The 23,491-nt window shown below is 43.0% G+C and overlaps 1 protein-coding gene across 4 annotated transcripts in view; it reads left to right on the top strand.

Moving 5' to 3' along the window:
* The first annotated feature begins 3,726 nt into the window (after positions 1-3,726).
* The window catches only part of DGKH (diacylglycerol kinase eta), a 167,829-nt gene continuing 148,064 nt past the window's right edge, over positions 3,727-23,491 (top strand). For all 4 annotated transcript variants that reach the window (XR_011697320.1, XM_071550546.1, XM_071550568.1 and 1 more), the window contains exons 1-2: positions 3,727-3,789; positions 9,981-10,166. Coding sequence is in view for 3 of the 4 variants with exons in the window: in XM_071550546.1 (XP_071406647.1) it covers positions 3,733-3,789; positions 9,981-10,166 (243 nt within the window). In the remaining variant the exon portion in view is untranslated. The remainder of the gene's footprint in view (positions 3,790-9,980; positions 10,167-23,491) is intronic.

Below are 23,491 nucleotides of genomic sequence, written 5' to 3' on the forward strand. Positions count from 1 at the left end.
TCCTTGAAGAATTTACTGAAATTAGGTTTGATACCATGTGCCAAGTAAAGAGGGAAGTTTCATGTTAGCATAAAGTGAGGAAAATTAGTGTATGCTGTTTAAGTGATATATGCTGAAGGTAATGCTGGTTAAAAAATACAGGGGAAGAAAGCAATAAAGCTCATTCTTTCAGTGCCTTTGTAGCTAAAATTAGGGGAAAAAATGGAAAGCTTTTTCCACCCTCAGAGAATCAAAATGCTTAAAGACGTGAGGATTTTCTTGTCCATGTCTAAGCACAGCACTGGAATCAAAATCCGTATGTTTCAGTATGTCCAATATATCCAAAATATTTTGTTTAGAAAATGCATGCATGTTTTACTATTTTCAATGTGCTTCATATAAAAAAAAAAAGTCAATAATGAAACATTTTCTTTGTTGATCCAGTTTTCAGTGAGTCATTAAGGGCAGGGAACAGAAGAGACAGAGGGAGATGAGGCATCTTTGAACACAGTAGACTACCAAGAAATTCAACCCTTAATGTCTAGACTAAGTGGAAAAACTTGAAAAAGATTAAAAAAAAACCCAAACCCAAACCAATCCAAACAAACAACATGACTTGGAAGAGAATCAAAAAATCAGAATGAAATGAAATCAACCCCCAGGCTGTGTTGGAGATGTTTTGGCGCAGTTTGAGAGACAAGATAGGAGAATCCCTGTCTGTTTCTGAGCCGGTTGCAAAGATCTGCCTCCAGTGAGCCCTACTCCCAGTCCAACTACCCATCTTCTCAAGGTGACAGTTGGTCACTCCTTGTTTTAGCAGGCAGCTCTTCTACCCCTCACTAACAAATCTTAGGTGCTTTCTTCCCCTTAAGTGTGAGTTGTCACATCTTTGCCTTGATAGCCTGACTTCAGCTCCCTTGGCCCTCTGTAAATGTGGAAGCGTGCCCCGTAACAAAATACCCCCAATAATCCTGTGATTCTGACATCTGTTTTCAAAATCATTGTTGGTTTTGACAGAATTACGTTTTTCAGCAAAATACTTGGCCTGTGATTTTCATACAGTACAGCCAAGCAGCAGAGAGACCCCAGTCTCATCAGATGCTCTTTGACCCAGTGAGCAGAGTTCACACAGAGGGAAATCACATAGGGTGGGCTCCTTAGCAAAGGCAGAAATCTGCCTCCTTCACAGAAAGAAGTGAAAAATTAGATTTGGCATTCAGGAGCCTGAAAGGTTGGCGCTGAGCTGAATTACATTGCATGGGTTTCATTTAGACCCAGCACGATCTGTGCAGTGACTGATGCCTGTCCTCCTTATCCAACAAGACCTTGAAATGTACCTTCAACCTAAGTAGGTTGTTACAATCTTCAGGGGCCTATACAAGCTTTCCACTTATGGAAACCAAGCTTTGAACTCCAGGGGATGAAATGAGGTGAACACAATTGTGTACCTAATCACAGGTATAAGATTCAGGGCATGTGAAAGAGAAAATGGGGATGAAGGCATAGCGAGAATCTGAATTTCAGGGCAAAATGGTATGTATAGTGTGTGAATTGAAGAAGTAACTTCAAGAGACTTTGAGTTTTAAGAAACTCAGTTTTTGTGGTTCAGCAAGCAAGGAAATGTAAGAGACTGGCAAGACATATGTTTCATCGCAAGTGACTTGCACCGCAAAGCCCCAGCATGACCACGGCTAAAGAGGTCAGATGTTGAGAGGTATAAACAACCGTCATGTGAGAGAGATCCTCTGGTGCATCATGAGGAAAGGAGGGGAGCTGACTAATCTTACTCTTACATTTGTTCTTAGTGTAAAACCCTTAATAGTATGACATTCCTCAGTAGTATCTCATACTTAGGGAACAAAGGGAAGGAGACCAGACATCCTTGGGCAACCGTTTCTCACCATTAGCTTTAGAAAGCTGCCTTCCAAAAAACCAAACTACTCTAAGTCATCTTGTTTGCTTCCTTTTGAGGTTACACTCCTACCATCAAGGCAGTTCATCAACAGACTGATGATAAACTTATTACCAACAAAAGCAGTTCCTTTTTCTACAGCTGGAAGAAATGCAGCAATTTCGGTTCCTCAAATGAGATGCACTGCTGTGGCAATTCTTTGAGCCTGGCTTAGGGGTACACACCATCTTAACTCCATGGGAGTTTTCTATAGCCTTAGTTAAACGCATAGAAAGGATGTCACCTTTTCTCACCAATAGTGCTACTTTTTGTAAATCAATGATGTATTTTGAAAAAGCTAAAGCTCAGGTGGCAGTGTGCCATAAAACACAAATAAAATGAATATATATAGAAATAAAACCATTATAAATGCAATTTCCTTTGTTGTTTCTTGTGAAATACAACTCCTTTTCCATGTTTGCACTTGTCAGGTAGAACATTCAGAGATAACTTTTTGTAATCAAACATGGTAGCTGCAAATTCAAAAGGGTAGGCTGAAACTAGGGTGAAGAGCACCATTATTTTGGATAGTGACTGAACTTCATTTTTTCACTCTCTCCTCTAGTCCTGCTTTTTCACATATCCTGCTGTTCCTCAACAACAGGGAGAAATGAATGAGTGAAAGTGATGAGTTAACAGGAGATACAAAATCCACTTCAAGTGTTGTAATGCCTGGTGTTCTAGGGGATGCTGGTAGCTAGTAAAGTGAGAAGACTGAAGTATACACACTGTATTAATAAAAGGTGTGATGGAGGGCAGAGAAATCCTGCTACTCCATAAGGTCGGTGTGGTGGACCTGGAAATTAGGATCACTCTGTTTCAGACATGGCCTACACATCCGTGCTGACTGTGCCACAGTGGCTTTGCCTTGTCCCAGCTCCTAAGACCTTGTCCTAAAGTACCCGTGGGGACCACCCGACGCCAATGTGGGGGAACGAGGTGCGATTAAACAGTCAGTTTAACATCCAAAGGGTGTTAAAAGGGTAGTACCGCGCTCTCAGAGCTATCACAGGGGTGGACCGAGGGCCTTGACCCTGACGCCTCCCGGTCCCCAGCAAAGGCTCGGCTCGGTGCAGGGTGATGCGGGGGGCAGGGTGATGAGGGGGGCAGGGTGATGCGGGGGGCAGGGTGATGCGGGGGGCAGGGTGATGCGGGGGACAGCGCTGCGCGCTCCCTCCGGGGCGCCCCGCGACACCCAGCCGGGCCCGTCGGGACCGCAGACCCCTCTGTGCGCCCCCGCACCAAGCCAGCGGGGCCGGGCCGGGGGACAACGCAGACGGCGGATCTCCGGCGGGGCACAATCGGCTCCCGGCGCACCGAGGATCTTCTCCCCCGCGCAGCGGGGCGCATCCTCGCCCGCCGGCCCCGCCGCGACGCCGACAGCCGAAGCGGCCGTAAACCGGCTTAAACCCAAGGCGATTTGCCCGTAATCCGCTGGGCTTCCCGGGGCGTGAGGGGGGCGGGCGTGCGGGGCGGCCGGGGAGCCCCCGGGGCGACGCAGCGGGACGGGCTGCGCTCCGCCGGGCTCGGCGGCAGCGGCGGCGATGTGAGCGGTGCGGCAGCTGCAGGCCGGCTCCCCCGGGAGCCGGGGCTGAGCCCGGTGGCCGTGGGAGGGAGAGGAGTCGGGCGGGGTGGGAGGAGGGGGCCTGGTCGGGCCAGGGGGAGAAAAGGGAGGAGCGGGGCCGGTAAAGCGCTGCCAGCCGGAGCAGTGGCAGCGGCGTGAAGGAAGCGCAGCCCGGCGGACCCGGCTCGGCTGCCCGTCGGCGCTCTCCCCGCGGAGGTTGGGGACCTGCTGCGGGGTGATGGAGGAGCATGGGTACCCTTCCTATAGCGCCCGCAGCCCCGCCTGGGAGGAGCTGGTAGGTACATGCGTGCCTTGCCGTTACACAGGCATTTCCTACCCTTTTTCCTGCCTGTATTGTTCAGCCGGGGGGTCGAGCTGTCATCCTTATCTATGCTCTCCAGCCCACCCCTTTCTTCCGACCCCGCTCCACGCCAGAGCCCGGCCGCCGGCGCTCGTCCCCTCCCCGCGGGGAGCGGAGGGGTGGGAGCCTTTCGCCCGCGCCGTGTCCGGCCATTTGCTGGCGGGCTCGTTCCTCCGGGAGACGGGGAGTTCATTGCCCTTTCTGAGTTTCACTGCCCGGGTGGAAAGCCTGGGATTAGCACCGAGAGCCTTGCCTCTAACTTTGCCAGGGGGGTGGTGGGTTGGATGTTGATAGCTTTAAACGCCTTCTCGTAGCACAGCAAAAGCAACGTGTTCAAGCAGTCTTGAGCGGCAGTTTCCAGAAAGACACGTTTTCCCCCTTCTTCTGTAGCCAGGCTGGGAACTGCTTCCATCGCGGTGGCAGAGTGGGCCGGGGCTGGGCGTACCCTACTGCCACCTTGCTTTGTGGGGTGTGGGTAAAGTGTGTGCCTTTGGGCTGCAGCGAAGAGAGGGGAGTGACCAAACTGGCCATGAGGAAAGCTGCGGAGCGGTGGCGTTGCGGTTTGTTTAAGTAACTCGAAGACCCTCCTTCCAACCAAAGGAAATCATGTCACCGGCATCCTCAGCAGGCGATAAAATCAGATTTCCCTTTGCAGGGCAGTCTGGTCCCGGTCTTGGACTTTTCTCCATTGTGCAAACACTCACACACATCAGGCAGGGAGGGCTAAAAATAGGCTTTGGGTAGCTGCTTGGGAGATGTCCGGCAATCTGCGAGGTCAAGGCTAGGCTGTCTCTGGCCCTGAACTTGGCGAGGCAACATGAAGCTCGGACCCATGCCACTGCTAAGGTTCCCTTTAGATAGCTCTGCCATGTTTTACTAACTCGTTGTGTTGGTCCAGGGCCCCTGGTTTTAAGTGAAAGCTCGATTTTAAAGAGCAGACAGGGGACAGCCACACTTTGCCTGAAGCAGTGTGTGCACCTCAGGAAAACAACAGCCGAGCCCTGGAGATACCCACAGTGACTTAAGTTCACTCCTTGCTAGTACACATCCTCCTTGCTAGAATGTGTAGCCCTCCCAAATACATTTTTACTGTCCTTATTTTTGTTGAGAAGCTGAGCATCCCCCTTCACTGCCCTCTGCAGTTCTCAAGCCCTGAAACTGTTGTCGGAGATGCAGCTGCGATAAGGAAAACAGCTGCATGCGTGTTTGGGCAACATGGAGCTGACATCGAAAGGATCAGGCAAGGGAAACCCGAGATTTTTGCCTGAAGAGATGAAGACGTTGAGGGAGGAAGGCAGCAAAGCCGATTCTCACGAATGCGTTATCCTATTAAGTGACATTTAAATTGCTGCCGTCATCCAAAACTCAGCTGAAACTCAGGAGGCAATGGATTGCTGCCCCTCTCTGCTTGGAAATGCAGAGTCCTGGCTAAAGCATCCAAACCCGTTTCCTTCTATGACCAGGGTTTAGATAAACAAGTACTACTTTTTTTTTTTTCTCCCCCCTCCATTTCCCCCTCCCCCAGTGAGAGCCAGGATTTGGGTCATGTTTATCGTTTCATTGCTGCATTTGTTAAAGACTACACCATGAATGCAGTTTTAAGGTTAACCACTGCATTGATTTCCTTTACAAGACTCTAATTTCAGCTGATCCACTCAATCCTTTGCCTGGTAACCTGCTGGTAAAATACATAGTCTTTGTGGCAAAAGCCACATTGTTCTTCACATCTGCTCATAAGCAGGCTTTTTATGATAATGGGGGCAAAGGGGGATTTAGGTGAAGATCTGCAATCATGAAGGGGAAAAAATAGTACACAGATCTCTCCTCTGCTCTCAAAACAGAAAAAACCCCCAGCAGGCTAGGGAAAATAATTTATTGCAGACTGACTCTGGGAAAGTTAATTATATGTGAAAACTATCAGGTTATTGGGAATTTTTCTTCTTATAGTTGTTCCGAGAAATAAGTGATGGACATGAAATTGCAGCCACAACTCCTTTGCCTATTGGGGTGGGACTTGTCTGTGTACTAATTCAAATTTCTATAATATTCTTTCCTTAATTCAGAGCTCACATTTTAATGGAAAACCTTTTCCTGAATCCACTAAGAGTTGCATTAAAACTCCATGATGGAGCTAAGTAAATGTGACATAAAATATAAGGCTCACCTTGCATTCTTCCAAGAGAGATTTGATGGCATTGTACTCAAAATGTGCACAATACAAGCCTTACACAGCTCTAGACCCAACTTCGATATTTCACAAGAGCCCCGAGTGCTGGCTTTACCTTTCTATTGAAATGGATAAGCCCTAACACATTTGCAAAGCATCTCTTTATTTTTAGGGCTTCCACTGGTTTGGACCTTTTCACTCTAAAGTGTATAACAGTGTAACTGATAGGTTATAAGATTGCCTTAACTAATTCCAAACCAACCACAAATGATGTATTTATAATACCTTTAAGAGTGGTATGGATACATTCTATTATATTTTGGCTTCTTCTTCAGCTAGTAAGGAAACCAAAAAAGAATATCACTAATTCCACCTGAAGAGGGACTTCAGACAGGCAGATATGAACTTTTGCAGACTACGGAGCTCAGTTAAAAACCATATGTATCACTAACAACCAAAATTAGGAAAGATTCAATAAAATCTTTTAAAAACATGGCAAATAATGCATAACCTGACTCATATACCACTGTTGATCCAAGTTGCCTCAGAACAACTTTTTGAGGTGAAGGATAAAGAAATACTACCCTTCAGTTTATAGATGCCAAAGTGGCCTAGAGAAAAAGAGGTAAATATGCTTGTTATGAGGGGAATCAATCTTAGAGCTGAGATCAAATAATGCATGAACCTGTATTATAAACTATAATCTCCAGTGCAGCTACAGTGCATGTGTATTTGAATTTTTTCTACATTGCATATACATTTTATCAACACATACTCTATTATTTGGACTCGATGTGGTCCAGTTAAAATGTTTTTACAGGTTCATATACATGTATAAAATGTGTACAACATCACAATGTAAATATGTAGATATTGAACAGAAAGGAAAAGTCATCAGCTGATATTAATTGCTGTAGCACAAACCATGTCAGCAGAGCTGTTTTTTATCTGTTGAGCATCTTCCTTTAAATGCCAGCCTTTTTTTATGCTTTTCACCAGACTTCCCTTGCTTTAGTTAGGAAATTTAAGGTCATTGCTAGGAAGCATGAAACTGAGCATGTTAAATGAAGGACACAGTGCATGCAGATATTGTATGTGTTTTTAATGGCTGCATATAGTCCCACATTGTTCAAGAGCCTGACTCGCAGAAGTCTGGTGGTACCATTTGTACCACAGTATTCACAGATGTGTTTACCGAGCTGAAATGTGCTATTCAATATTTTTCATATGAGTCTGACATTGATCATCTGGGAGAAATTCAGCTATGAGAGGAAGGATATAAGTCAAATTGCAAGTCCTTATTTAGGTGAACTTTCATGGCTACCTTAGGTAGCTTTATCTGGGTAAAAGCTGGAACTGGACACTGATTAATACCTCTGAAAAGAAGAACAAGTGGAAATGGTGAGATATTTAAAACTTTGTGCATGGACAATGTGTATTTGTAGAAACAACTTTCTGTGTTAACTTCAATGAGTAACTCGTGCACTTTCAGTAATGCTTAATGCATTTGGTTTCTCCATTTTGGAGAACTCTGTAAACATTAGATGACTGCAGATTTTAGAGACTATAATTTCACAGAATCCACATTGTTCTTCACAGAACACATATTCTCATTGAACAGTACTTGTGGGACATTTCCTGTAATTTGTAGATTTAGGTTATTACTACTAAAAATCTTCACATTATGTAACATGAGAGTACATCCCTAGTAAATCTTTTTTCATAGAACTCTGGAGTTTATCAGGAGATGATGAAAAACACTTGCTTGAAAGTGAAGAGCTGATGCATTCTTTCCTGGTAACCCCACTTTTTGTTTGGACAGTCAGGAGTGAGGAAGATCTCAACGGGGTAGCCCATGTGGGTATGGATGGTGCCCTCCGCATAGTGGAGAAAGTGTGCAGCAGACACTGCTCATTGTTAAGCTCTGAAACTGAACAGAAATTGAAGAATTGTATCTATTATTTAATGGTAACTAGTGTTGTTCAGCCAGCACTATTTAATTCAGTTGAAGTGAACAGTTAGTCAGTCTTGCTGGTGTTCTATTAGCACTAAGTGTTCCTCAAATCAGTTACTGTTACATACATGTTAGCATTAATTAGCAAACTATGTTTTGTTGTCCTCTTTTGATATTCAGTTATCATTTACCTACAGAAGAATCAAGGAATTGCAGTGAGACGTGTTCTGGCATAATTTGCTAGTCCTGAAATTAAGATGGGGAAGAGAAAGAAGGGGGAGTGGAAAGACAAAGTGTCCATAAACATTGCTCTTAACTATCTTAGCTGTGCCCTAAACTACTTCACTGAGAGCAGTACATACTTGCACTTACTCAAGTTTGATCCATGCTTTTGAAAAAAGAACTCTCTCTCAGGTAAGAGACAAGACACAATTATCCTTTAATTTCACAATCAGGCTATAAGGAAAAGGAACTGTATGAGAACTTCATATATTTTGAGATGTGGTATTAATGGTCGAATTTGGGCCCTATTATTATTCTAATAGGAAATGTAGGTGATTTGATCAAAATTCCTTTAAAATACAACTTAATAGATATTTTTACTTCTTAATGTTACTTTGGGTAATTTTTAAAATATAGCCCAACAGAAGTGATTCTATGTGGAGAATGGTAGTAGAATCACATTTGAAGTACCTGGTGCAGTTACACAAAACTAAGCCATAAGACCTGTAAAACTTCATGGAAGTCTTTACTTTTCCCTACTCTGAATACAAGTTCCAATAAAACAAATGGGATACTCTCAACTATATGAAATGAAGAACATGGCAAAGTGTCTGCGGGGTAGAACAGGTTGTCCACCATGGGGTTTTTTTTCTCATTAACTACTTTGTATTTAGGTACTCCAGCATTATAATAGCATGTAAGAAATGTCAGTTTCCCTTCTGGGAATATAAATAGAATTGTGGGAATATATGAGCCACAAGTATTGATTCTTTTTTCTGATGTTTAATTCAGCCCATGCAGCTAGGAGTTTTGTGTTTTATTTAGTATTGCTGTGATTTAAAGACTTATTTTGAACATTGACTACATACAAGCCACAATAATTTTGAAGTTCCACAACTCAGAACATGTGGTGACATTTTGAGATCTTGTGAACTGCCAGATCTGAAATTAAAAGGGAAAACTGACCCTTTTTTCCCCAAAGTAAAGGCTGCTCTTTTACAAAGACAAAATTGAATAGAATAATAAGAAAGCAAGAAAATTAAGCTATTAGGAAGAAACAAATGGGAAGCAGTAGATGCATTTGCTAAAACTGTCCAGTGCTTTAATACTGACGGACAGATACCATGGGTCTGGCTGGATGGAGGCACAGATGAGGAATCCACCGCACTGGTCCCTTCCAGCCACGCTGCGCTCCCGCGGGAGAGGCGCGCTGCCCTCGGCGAGCCGGGCGGTTCCGCTGCCCCGGCGTCCAGAGCTCGGCATTCCCCACGCCGCGGGTCCCCCCCGGTGCCACCTGACGCTATCCCCGGAGCCGCGTCCTGCCCCGCCGCCAGGCCGGCACACCCGGGGCAGTGCGGGGGCACCGCCCGCTCCCGCCGCGCCCCCGGCACTGCCCCGGCGCTCACCTGCGGGGCGGGCACCCCTCCTCGGGGCGGCGCGGCCGCAGACCCGGCCCTGGGCGGCCCCCCGTAGGCAGGGGCGCAGGGGGCCGGGCCCGTTCGCCCCGATCCCGCCTGCCCTGGTCCCCGCGAGTGGGCAGAGGTGCCCGGCGTGGCCCGCGGCCCGTCCCCGCGGGAGGGGGCGGTGGAAGATGGCGGCAGGGCGGGCTCCGCTCCGCCGGCGCCCAGCTAGCCCCGACCGCCGCCACCGCCTCCGTCCCCGCCCCCGGCAACGCCTCTTTCCCCACCCTCCCGCACCGCCTCCTCGTCCTCCTCCTCCCCGGGGAGGGGAGCGGCAGCGGCTACCCTGGCTGAGCCGGGCTCGTGTGCTCTCTCTCGGTAGGAGTCCGGGAAGATGGCCGGGGCCGAGTCGGGGATGAGCGGCGCCGGGATCCCGCAGCAGCCACAGCCCCAACCCCCGGCGGCGGCGGCGGGGCCGGCGGACGAGTCGTCGGACAGCGAAGGGGAACACGAGGGCCCCCAGAAACTCATCCGGAAAGTGTCCACCTCGGGCCAAATCCGCAGCAAGGTAAGGGGGGCAGGAGCCGGCCAGCGCCGCCGCCGCCGGGGCCGGTTTATCCATCCCCATCGCAGAGCGGGGCCAGCGCGGAGCCGGGGGCGGCCGCTGCATCCCGCCCGCATCCCCGGGAGCGGCGCGGGGGGGTGAGGCAGCCGTGCCTCTTCCTTCCTTCCCTCTCCCCTCCTCCCCGTCCAGCTGTTGCGTCCACATCTGTCCCCGGCTGGCAGGAAGAGCCCCCCGGGGCGGCGGGGCTCCGCGGGGCCGGAGGGGAAGCCGCCTGCCTCGGCGGCTGCCCTGCCCTGCCGGGCGTCCTGGGTGTGGGGGAAGCGGCGGACTGCCGCCCTCCTGCCCTCCCTCCCTCCTTCCCTCCGGCTGCTCTTCCCCGGCGGCGGGCACCGCTGCCATGGGGATCCCGCCCTGCCGCCCCACGGCGCGGGTGAGCTGGCTCGGCGAGCCCTCCCTCACCAACTTTTCATGCCCCCACCCAGCCTTTCTTCAGCCCCGGTGCCGCGGACGCCGCCGTGCGCGCCCCGCAAGAGCGTCAGGCACCGAGCCCGCGGGGCACGGCGGGCTCCGTGAGGGAGCGGGAGTGCCGCGAGGTGGGGAAACGCGGTCTCCAGTTGGAAAGGCACTTCGCGGAAAGAGGAGTAAACTTCTATACATCCTCGCTTGTGGGACTGGATACGTAAAGGAGCTGTCAAAATTTCAGCTTAATGCAGTTTTTTGGCTGTCTCAGAGTGTCGAAATTGTCTCAGTGGAATGAACTTTTCTGCGTGGATGATGTATTTATATCACTTTTTTTCCTCTGTAAAATCAACAAGCATGTATTTGAAAGCATAAAAACAATGAGACCTGACTTTATTTCTCTGTAGAAGGATTTTGTCCAAAGTGTGGTCCACAGTCAGTGATGGGGGCTGCCCAAAGCTCTGTTTGGGAGAGCTTATGGATGCAGTGACATCAAGATTGGGGTTTTTGCTGGAAGTGTCTGGTTTGTGGGGACAAGGTGACTCCATACAGGGCCAGACAGATGAAATTTACAGTTTAATTTCTGCACAGTAGGTCATGTGGCATTGTTTCCTTTACAGAGCACTCATTAGGGTTAGTTTGTGGAGTCCTGTTGGATTGGTGCTGCTCTTCCCTTGAGCTTTTGATTCACTCACTATGTACAAAAGGTACTACTACATACTTTTGAAGAGAAAGCATGGTAGTCAACCAGCATTATTCCATTATATGAGGTGGAAAGCAGTTTTCCCCTGAAACCTCTTAAACTTGTAGTGTCATTCCACATTATTGCTAAATGTTAATTTTGCATTTGCAGATTTTAGGCCTGGCTTAAATGTTACTATTGTAGATAATATACAACTGTTGCATCGTGTTGGAAACGTCCTACGGAAACTTTCAGCTTTAACACACTTTTTCAGGTTCTGTGTGATGATCTTCAGAATGTTTTAAGTGACAGAATGTGATGCCTATGTTAATTGTAGTGGTGTTAAGTGTATCTGAGGGTTTGCTCTGAGGGGCTGACACTTACATAAGGAAAACATGCAGATTATGAATGTTATGAAACACAGGTTTGTGTTACAGATTGATGGGATACTCTGTATCTGAGGGCTGTGAGTGAGTTCGGAGCTGGGGTCGCCTGAAGATCTAGGACAGCTCTCTAAGTGATGCTTCTGCTTGTTTTAGTTTGCATCTCAGTTCTGTTTCTGTGAATCAGATGTGTATAGGAAAAACTGTCTGCTGACATAATTGGAGTCATAAAGTGTTGCTTTACTGGTTGCAATTTACAATGCAGCTGCAAATATAAATGTCTTTCTATTTAATTAAAAGTGATATATCATTGTTGAAGATGAGACCCATTTTAAATAATTCAGTAGCACTTTATTTTATAAGTCACCATGCATTATTTAAAAGTAGCTATATTTAGGCAGGCAACTCTTGTTTAGTTTAAGAGTGTTGTATGTTTGCTGTTGTAGTAGTTTGGTGATCAGTGGTTACATGAAACAAGGAACATCAGGGAGCTGCTCTTTTACCCAGCTAGTCCCTTTCATTCAAATTACATTTGTTAAGCTTCACTTACTCAGTGGATGTGTTTGTAAGCTAAGGTTTTAATTAAATGGATTAGGTTTGTCTTAGATCTAAGAATAGACTTTTGAAAAAACATAAAACATGTATAGTACATATGTGATTGATGCTTGTGGGCCGTTTGAGATTGTGCTATTCTTCTCCAGAGGTTGCTTATTTATTTACTTGAGGCATTTCAGCGACATGGTATCGATCCTTTAGCTCAGAGCTGTTCCCAAAAGTCTCTGCTGATAATTGTTTTTATTTTACTTAAGGAAGATGTTATTTTTAGATGTTTTGGTACAGTTCATCATTTATGAAAGCTACCATATGGTGATACTTTGCAGACAGAATCACTCAGGAGTGGATTTTTTTAACGTGTGTATACTAAGATTTAGCAAATATATGTACATGAGCAAACCTTTTCTACTAGCACAAACATAAGACTAAAGATTTCTAACATCTGTAGTGCTCAAAGAGAGTTTTTAAACTTTGCTCTCTTCTTCCTAAATAAAACAAATTATTTGACTGAGGCCAAGGGATCAAAAACAGAATGAGAAAATGAAAAGCAAGAATACTATATTGTCAGATGTAATTACACCAAAGTTTATTGCTTGTTTGTGATATGCTAATCATATGCTCACAGTTCTATTTAGAAGACTGTTGTTTTACAGTTGCCCACAGTGAAGAGAAACTTCCTCGGCAAACTGCTCACTTGATTTCAGTGCAACTACATTCACAGTCAATTGCTAAGAGAAACAGATGCATGATAGGGCTGGACACCATTGTAACTTCTATTAGGAGTGCACTTTTAGTTTATGCGTATCTATTCCTTATATTTTAGGGTACTTTAAGGGAATTGTTGTCAATTACAGACAGAAAACTTGAAGATCAACATGTTTCAGTGTCTGCAAACTTGAGGAGGAGGAGAGAACAAGTTGTGGTGCAAAGGACCAGTGTTTTGTTTGTCACTAGGAACTGTTTGCCCAAGCCCATACATAGTTATAGAATGGTACTGTAGCAGTAGATATCTTTAGGGGAGTCAGGATCAAAACTGATTTTGTGAGATTAAAGACAGCATCTTTAAACCTCATCCTGAAAGCTGTTGCATCTGTGGAGTTTGTATGTGTTCTGTGAAGGAAATGCAAGGGAATAGATAGGTGACAGGTACCCTGTGAAGCTTTAGCACATTTGAGCCAAAATCCTTAATAGAGAACATTGCAACAAATCTTGGTTTGGTCATGTCTCCTCACCATTTCCTGTCGTTCTGGAGGACCTGAATATTTAGTACAAATAAAGTGTCTTGGTGAAAAATGATTAAAGAATATACATTTAGTTTTATGAGAACTTTGGAAAACTGTAGTCAGACAGTTTTGAAGCAGTGTATATGATGGTGTACTAACAGGGTTATATTGGATATTGAAGTCATGGAAAATTCTCTGTGAATCTGTGTTAAACTTGGCTCCTTCACTGTTAAAGATGCTGGTTAAGACAGGCAGGGCAGTGTCAGTGCTTTCCTTAAACAGATGACTTCAGTTCTTGGGGCTACAGCCTGAAAACTGCCTGTCATCATCTGGCTTCTAGTTTCTTTAAAGTTAATCACTAGTGCAAAGCACATTCCTTAAAAAGAAGGCCTTGCTTCAGTTCTTTATAGCTGGAACATGTTGAGAAAGGAAGGTTCAAATTAGAGCTGGCACTTTTGCTCTTTAAATTCTACTTACCTTGAGGATGGGCATGAGATTAATAAATGAAATAGTCCCTGGACACCTGAAAGTAAAGTTGTCAGATGAGCATAGTTATAGTTCCTGCTCTTGTCTTGAGTACTCTGCTAAAAAGTGGATATAAAGAACAGCACTTTTATCACTGACCTGGCTTCCTACTTTAATGGGTCCATGTTCAGTTAATGCAAAAGCTCTGCTGGAGATGCATTGTGTGCTCAAATCTGCATTGGGTATCTGGCCTGTGTCTATTTTTGGATGAAGCAGACATTCGGGAGTAAAAATATAAATCAGGAAATGTAAGAAAATGTGGTGTATTGAGCAAGATAAACACACTTGTAAGGTATGTGGAAGAATGCTTTCTTCCTCTCTTTGCCCCCAGTGGTTTTTGTTAGTAATGAAATTGCTGTAGCATGGGAGATGTTCAGAAACATGTGTGTTACAATTAGTGGAGATAATATGGTGTTTTTAATTTAAATGGCAAGAGTTGTTATTAGAATTTTCTTATCTGAGGCCTAAGAATATTTTTTAAGGATCCTAAATCATTACGGAGTAATAAATGTAAATTAATTTAATTCCCCACTGTGATTTTATTGGCCTTAGTGGATAACACCAGCCATTTAGGAACTGAGCCTTCAAAAAGTTTCTAACCTTTTCCATATGGTGACATTTGACTGTGCCAAGTCCCAGTAGTCACTTCCTGTTTGTTTCTGGTATACATTTTTCTCGGATTACCATAGTTTGTTAATTCACCTAAATGTGAAGTCCTGTGGGTGATACAGGCATTAGACAGAGAACATCATTCTCTGCATTGTAATCTGCTTTGCCTCGTTTTAATGGTTCTCAGTTTACTCAACTAAGTAGTGGTTGATTCCTTTCTGATTTTTTTTATGCACCAGAACTTCTCAGGAAAATGCCACAGGTGCAAAGTTTACCCCAATGGGGATCCTTTTATATGCATTAGGATTGTGTGAATCTGCACAGCTTCAACATGCATTGTAATTTGTAATTTATTCTGCAACTGTGGCAATATGAATAGTGTCACTAAGCTTTATCATGGTAACACAGCACGGGGCAGAACTAAAGTGACCCAGTGCTGCAGGATATTTGTCTTCAGTACTCATATTTTCCATAATTTTAATTCTGCAATTAAATTAGTTGTACTGTATAGCCATCCTTAGTAAAATATTTCACCACCTTTTTAATTTTTTTCACAACTGTTGTAAAATCTGTCAAATTTGTTTCCCTCCCCACATCCTGTGGACTTTAACCTATTTTGAAAAGTGAGATATTCAGAATCAGTTCATTAGTGTATGCTCCTGATCGATGCAGACTTGCACACTTATGCACGGGGCAATATGTTTAAGTTTTCGTATACATATATAGATTATTCAGTACCAGAGTATGCCTGGACAAAGCAAACCAGTAAAAACAGCATGTAATGGGGTGCAATATTTGTTGCTTCTCATAATGTGTGTCTCTGATAAGTGTCTCTACATAAAATTTCAAAAAAGGGTACATGAATGGAAAATTTCAACCCAAGACCTGCTAGTTTGGGGAAGTTAAAAATGACTGAACACACTACGTAGAAGTAAGCAGGGTTAGAATGGAAAGAGTTACACTATTTAAAGCACAGTGGTCGTTACCACTCCAGATTCTGATACATGTTTGTATAAAACTGAAATGAAATCTCCTCAGGCATTTAACTGATGCATGTATTGGCAAAGCTTAAATTACTAGCTAAGTACTAGAAAAGAGGAGCTTGTAACATTTTTCAGTAGGTATTTGCAAGCAGGTCTTCAAAGAATATTGCTTTTGGGGTTTTACTTTTTTCCTCTCTGGAATCTTTCAAGTGTTAATGCTATTTTGTACTGTGAGATAACATGAATTACACTTCCAACCCCACCCCCAGCCAGCTGGTAAGCTGTGAATGTGAAAAAAAGGCAAGATAATCACACTCTCATCTTTAATATCAGATTTTGATTGTTTTGTGTTTTGTCCCAAGGAGCTGGGGAATGCTTTTCTGCCAAAATGATCAGGTGAAACAGTTTGAATTTATTGTGTTCTTTAGAGACAATTCCTGTTTTTTAAGAAGCACAAGAAGAGACTAATTCAAGAATAAATGTCAACTGGGAATCCCTTTCTGAGATGCCTTATCTTGTGAACTTCATGCGCACAGTCCCGGACACGCATAACTGCCATGCCAGAGCTCAAGAAAGGACTATTCTATAGCCAGGTCTTTATCCATGTAAGGCTATATAGACAATTTACAAACATTTTGAATTGTTTCCAACAGTTAGGTCAGAATGCAGAGTGCAAGACTGGTGTATGACTGGTATGACTGGTGTATGACTACTGGATGACTAGCTGGACTAGCCAAATTAGTTTGGATATCTGAAGCAGAGTACCTAGAACTACAGTGGTTTTGTATTTGAAGTTGTGATTAAAAGAATACTCTGTTTGCCTATCACAAACCCTGTGTCTGGAGGGAAGTACTGAAATTGTCTTGACTAGCTTAAGACAATAGTCAGTTTAGACCAGTGTTCTTGCTCTGGAACACTCCAAAAGGCTAAATATACATTTCTTTTTAGAACAATGCTCCTCATGTTTTCTTTGAACTTTGACAAACCTTGCTTCTGGTAATGAATCTATAGAAGAGCATACATAGTTTGGAGACCTCAAAATCGTAGCACAGCAAGAAGGTAATGTGTGGATTCATTGAAGATCAGAATATGAAGTTTTGGGTATAAAAGAATGCTCTGTAGTCATGCTGTTTTGGTTGTTTTCCTCTGATAGGCATAATTAAGATACAGTTTGATGTCTTGTGAGAGTATTTTGGTAGCTTACTTGCAAAGGAACCATAAGACCAGTATTTTGTTCTGGCTAGCCATTAAGTTTTTGAGATTTTTTTTATAATTATTTGTAAGTAGGGGGAAGTGATGTTATAAAGTAATGGACAGAATGGCTAGCTTTGGTTTTGCTTTTCTTTTTTTTGATACTTTGGTATCTAGACTTTGTAGTTTCTTGAAAGAGATAATTCCTTCTTTCACCTTTGAATTTGCCACCTTCTTACATTACTGTTTTATCCTTTCCCCTCCAGTCTCAAAAAAATCAGTTGCTTTAAAAACCTAAGAATAGGCTACTACATAACAATGTGGTAACCATAGCTCTCTTACACTAAGTTCAAGCCATGACTCTTGATTTGCTAGCAATGGCAAAAAAAAAAAGCATTCTTTCTTAATGTAAACATTGCATTTAGCACAGCAAACAAGCTTCATTTTGACCCAAAATAAATATTATTTCATTGATATACTAAAATCAAGACCACTACCTTAGATGCTATATAAAATTAATTAAGAGATTTATTCTAGTGCAACATTTAAGCACATACTGAAACATTTCACTTGTCCTGTACACTTTAATGTGATTAATTACTTAAAATTAAGCCTGTGCTTAAGTGCTCATCGGATATAGGCCATAAAAATTTTGTACATGAAGTCAGAAGATAGTGGACTTACAAAACTTTTACCATGTAGGATTTATCCTGATATATTGCATAATTATGAAGAAGGAGCAAATAATTTGTTTTTCCAGCTAAATTTTTTGTTTGAATAATATTTCTGTTTAGTAATATTTCACCACTTAGATACTGAAAGCACATTTACAAAAACCTGAGCTGTACTCTTGGGAGAGTTAGCATTGTTGTAGTGAATTTAGCAAGCTTTTACACTTGATGAGAATTTATTTGTTTATTAGATGGGCAGCATGAGATTTACGATGATCTGGACAATTCATTTTCTTGCCTTTAAGCGCTTGGGGTTTGCAAATTGTGTGAGATCGCACTACTTTATTGTCACTTAGCAACCTGAATAGGGTTTTGAAACTGAGTAGTAGCTTGTGGGTGGCAAGTCTCCCTATATGACTGCTGGGTGGGAAGCAACAGGAGCCCCTCTGTGGGCAGCTGCTGGGAGGATGTGTGTCCAGCTCTTGCCAGGGTCTTTCTAGACCTGCTTGCTGAGGAGAACCAGCTGTACCCTCAGTGTCATTTTGCACTTCTGGCATAGTTCCATGCTGGGAAGATCTGCTGAGGTTTTTCATGCCTGCAGAGATTTAAGTGGATCTAAAGGACTGTCATGCTGCTCTGGTCAGTTATGTCCTGTTGTGTGGTTGCTTAAATTTAGCAACTGAGTTTGAATGGCTTCAGTTTGACAGTTGATAGTCCTTGTTGCTGCCGTGATACTCTGGAGTGAGGAGATCAGTGTTCCCTGCTGGTGAGAAGGGTGGCTTGCTCTGATTCAGCTAAGGATATTGGAAAGAACCAGCATGGCTAACCAGCAGTCCCAGCTGTCCATCAGGCAGAGACTTCTTCCCTCCCTGTGCATGCTCTCTGTTGACCGTGAGGACAGGCACATACTTCTGTGTTTGTTTTAAAGCTCCCATAGAGACATCTTGCTTTGTGTTCTTTCCCTCCTTTCCTGCCTGCTGCTGTCACAGTTTCTTCAGGAATTTGAAAGAGGGAAAGACAGGGTGACATGCCTTTTCCTCTCAGTCTGGGCCTCTGCAAGGTTTCTCCCAGTAATTCCCATAAAGAGAGGAACTGCCAAAGACCACAAAGTTTGTTGGGCATGGAGTCTGAGAGAGGGTGCAGATATATGAGGTTACTCCTTTTGATAGTTTCACCCCTTTCTGCCTCCTCCTTCAGTGGTACTGATCAATCCTGGGAGCAGATGGTTCTCTGTGGAGCTATTGACTTGAAAACTAATGTCCCCTTTTTGCTGATTTTTCAGCTATTGTCATTTTTTGCCTGATGTGTCAGGGAGCTTCACGTGGCTTACTCTCTAAACAAACATTGATTTGCCTTGGTCTCGGATCTATTAAAGTGAAAAAAGAGACACGAAGGTTAAAAGGGGGTTTGTGAATCAAGGATCCCATCACTGAAAGAATATGGTGGTAGTCTTGGCATAAACAGTAATTCTTTCTATTGTATATTAACAATACATTTGAAATATGTGTATTCTGCCTGGGACAGATGCAGGGGGGATGCAGATCTGCAATGGGGAGCTGGTGTGAGTGCGTTACTTGGGTGTGAGATGAAGAACCAATGTTTGTGATGAAATCCAAACTTTTAAGGTAGTAAAAAATGTTGTTTACACAGCTTCTCATTACAGACAAAAACAGGAATAACTTTCAGAACCATCTGTCTGATGTTGTTAAACTTGTTTAAGCAAACTTTGCATATAACCTAGAAGTTTGCATTTTAATGGTTTTATAGGGGGAAACCAGGATTTAAGAAGAAATCATGAAGCATAGTTAATGGCATCTTGGGTTTTTTTGTTTATGAATGAATGTTGGGCTAATGAACATGATTCTATGATGCCTCTGGGAGCAAAGGAAAGACTTTTACCTGTACTGAGTCTGCTGGTTAACATTTTGCAGAGAGAACATTGACCAAAATGTGCCTCAAGATTATGTGCGGGTAAAATAAAATTTATACATGAGATGCTTTATTGCTTAGGCTGGTAGTTTTCAGCCTTCCCCAGTCCACTGGCAAATAATCTTTCAAAAATTCAAAGGCAGGTTACACAAGTTAGGGTCTGTGCTTGTATCCTATCTACTAGAAGACAGGTTTTTCCCTTGCCCTACTTTGTAATTTTATAAAAGACATTAAAAAAATACTCCAGGCTTCAGAGGGTTGTCAGATTTCTGTCTATGCCCCTGATGCTGCACTGCAAAACTCTGTTCTGCTGCTTCTTCAGCATTTCAAAGGAGCTGAAGCTCCTAGTAAGTACAGAACTTCTGACGAGCCCTTGTCAAAAGCAAGCTATTAAATGTGCTGGCAATGTCAAGCTGTATGCTTAGAGACCCGGCAGTGCTTTTTGTGTATTAGCTCATGTTACCTGCTGTTGCCAGGTAAATGCAACTGCAGTGATTAGATTTTTTTTTAAAGAATACATAATCGTAATTCCAGGTTCTTTAAGCTTGTAATTTTTCCATGGTTCTGATTGTGTGTATGCTTCAGATGATCTTACTTCTTGCATAGATACCAGTAATTAGAGCCCATTAATTCTGTGTGCGTATGTGTGTGCATGCAAACCATGCACAAAATACAAAATTATTTTTTTTCGTATGGTTGCTTTGTGCACCATTGAGGAGGAGATAAAAGAAGTTCACATCACAGGTTCTACTTCCCCAGTCTTCGTCAGCCAGGGATCTGCTGCCAACAGTTTTACAAAGGGCTCCTATTTCAAATTACCCTTTGAGCTTGTGATAAATCTGTGTCCCTGAGAGGCTGTCTCACAGTGAGGTGTTGGAAATGACAGGGAAATGTATTCTTCTATTTGAATAAAAAGAAATACAAATAAGTCACAGCCAGGGCATGAGGCATATGAGCTTCTTCTGAATTTTACAGATGATTATACCTTTTCTTCAAAATATGCACTAAGGTTATTTATAGCTGATCCACAGTTTAAACTACTGTGTGTAGGTGTGAGGGGTTACAGAGAGGACTTTTTATAGAAAAAAATATTTATGACTATTGTTACAGGATCACAATAGCAATCTGTGTTGGAAGGCACTTTGGGAGGTTATCTGTCCCACCCCCATGCACAGAGCAGGGACATTTTCAAGGGAACATTTCGTTGCCCAGAGCCAGAGTCTCCGAATGTCTTACAGATCAATAGAATACAGTTCCTGATTTATTTCAGATTAAGTATTCTCTCTGCCTTTTATTCATTTGTTGAGGATTTATCAGTATTTAAAGGCCTGATAAAATACCTCCAGAAGTAAAAAAAAAATACTTCTTTTCAATGGTACAACTTTAAGAAAGGTGTTAAAAAAGGAAAGTGCCTTTCTTTTCCCCTCCCATACCTTATAACATGGAACAGGAGTGAAATGGTGTGGTTGCTGTCTATTTATAGATTTGGTACTTTGCCAGTGTACACTTATTATACCTTATTTGGAACATTCTAAATAACTTGTTGTTTACATTACAGATAAAGCTATATGATTGCAGATCAATGCCGTAGAATCATGTCATGCCTTATCAAGGTCTAAAGTCTTTCTCCTCTCTCTAAATTAAACCTCTCTGGACTGATTGCTCTTTTTGAAAAGTCTTCCTACTATGGCTGTGATTTATTTGCCATAAGACTGTTTGTATTCTGCTTTAGTTAATATTTGAAAGGTACAATTTCAAGAGGAACTCGGGAGATGGGAAGTTCTACAAAAGGAAATTGCAAGAACTTAAATTATCTCCACCTTTTTTATTATTTTTTTCCTTTTGGCGTCATTCTGTATCACATTTGACCTAGGGTTTGAAAAATGTACAGTTGATCAAGATGCAGTTGCGTGTGCTTGGATAGCACACACCGTGTTTGCCGTTCTTCCTGCACCACTGGGTCTGGCCAGGGAGGTCAATCTTCACCTCTTGCAGGTGGTGACAGGTGGCTCAGAAGTCATGAGTATGGTAAAGACTCATCTAAATGCAGCAAAGAAATACATGGCAGAGGGACTTGTTATAATGTAGAGTTCTTGGCCATTAATGTTGTGGATATACTTTTAATGCTTTCTTTCTGGTAAATTGTTTATCATGAAAGTGATTATAAAACGTTTCAAACTGCCAGCTTAGTTGGTAGATTATGTCTCCTGTTTGAGCCCAAGCTTCATCTTAGTTGACCTTGAACCACGTAAACTTCATCAGTTGTTGCTAACACCCCTAGTCAGTTTTACCACAGCATATGGTGATGAGAAATACTGATTCCAACTCTTCTCCCCATAGTGTTAGGCAATACCAGACCTCTGATTCTTGATGTGTGACAAAATTCTGAATTTTGTCATGTATGGAAAAGCACTTACGTGTTTTCCTTTCATTGAGGAGATCTGTAATGTAACTTAAATAGAAAGAAATTTATACTAAGGTATATGAAAAAAATAATATGCGCAAAAAAAAATGTAGTTGGCAGCACTGAATTTGGCTAAAAAAATTTGATCAACAATTAAGGCCTAAGAATATATGCAAGATTATATTAGAATACATATAGTAGAACTTTTGTTCTCTAGATAGTACACAGTGTATAAAATTATTATTTGTCTGGATAGATATAAATAAGAAAAAACTCAAGGTTTAATGGTGGCTTTTGTTTTAGTTGCTAAATTACCTTTTTCTTAGATGAAAAGGTTCAAAATCACTAGCAGTATCTTGTAATAGACTGAGTTTTTCTGTTCTTTAGAGCCTCCTAAATGTCACTAAATCTGCACTTAATTTTTACCCTAGGGAGTATTACAGGGGGTATTTCCATATATGCTGTATGAAAATTGCTTATTCTCAGATTTTTTAAAATGTTTTTCTTCACCAATTAAGAACATCATAGGATGTCTGTTACAACTATCTCCTTTTATATATTGGCAATAAAAATGAATTCTAAACTGAAACAAGAATGTGGTCTTGAATGTTTTACTGCTCAGAGTTAATATATAGTGAAAGCTCATTTGAGAGTATTCAGGAATAAATGCTGCTCATCATTGCAGTCTCTTGGCAACCTGTGCCAGGTCCATTGCATATAGGCAAGCAGCTGCCTGAGCATTGGTGGGAGGTTTTTATCTTTGTTATTTCACAGGTTGCATAGAGGAGAGTTTGGTTTGAGATGTCAGCACCCTGGGATTTGAACAATGAGAATATATATGCTTAGCCTTCCTGAAAGTGTCCATGAACAAGAGTGCAGATGCAAAGGGCAGTCTGCACATTTCATCAGTGCAGTTGAAATGGATTGTAGTGTGTGGAACAGCTTCCTGCTGAAGGTAGATCAAAGCAGAGTCAGAGGATTGTTTGCAAACAAGAAAGTAACTTGAGAACAGGCTTTTTGGGCAATGTCTTGGAGACCTGGAAGTACACATCCCTGTGAATGCTTAGCTTGAGTGTCTCTTCCAGTGAGTAACCTCTAAGTCTTTTGTTTTGTCTTCCTCGTGGGCATAATGTTGCCAATGAACAGGATTGTTGTAGCTTCCAAGGGTGTCTTCATGTGTCATCACAGCCAACAGAAGCTTAAATGAAGACTTAGTGGAGGAGAGGGTGTTCAGTGTCTCAGCAAGGAAGGACATAGTACTTGAGTCAGTCATGTAAGCTCCTGCTTCGGACAGAGAACAGGACACAGAGAAATATGAGATATCTGTGGAGTATGTGTGAGAGTGCCTGTGATGTTAGTTTTTTGTGCAGAGTGATTAGTATGCATCTCACCTGTGTTCACAGTAAGCAGATCACACCGCAAAATTTTATAGCAAACAAGAAGCAGGGTTTAAGTGCCTGTAGATTTTGCTGGCTGCTGCACGTGTGCCTAGAAATATTGTGGGGTGGCTTGGTCAGAGAAATGACCTGGGGGTATTCCATCTCTAGCACCATATCAGGTATTGCCTCTTGTAATGGCTTTGTGACAGCTTTTATCCCGGAAATGAGATGTGCCCATGGGACAGGCTTAATTCCGTGGGTGGATCTTAAAAGGGAGGATATTACCTTGAGGGCAGTGTTCAGTCTCTGAATTTTTTCATTATTTTTCTACACTC

This window comes from Pithys albifrons, chromosome 1 (assembly GCF_047495875.1).
Source record: "Pithys albifrons albifrons isolate INPA30051 chromosome 1, PitAlb_v1, whole genome shotgun sequence".
NCBI classification, from domain to species: Eukaryota; Metazoa; Chordata; class Aves; order Passeriformes; family Thamnophilidae; genus Pithys; species Pithys albifrons.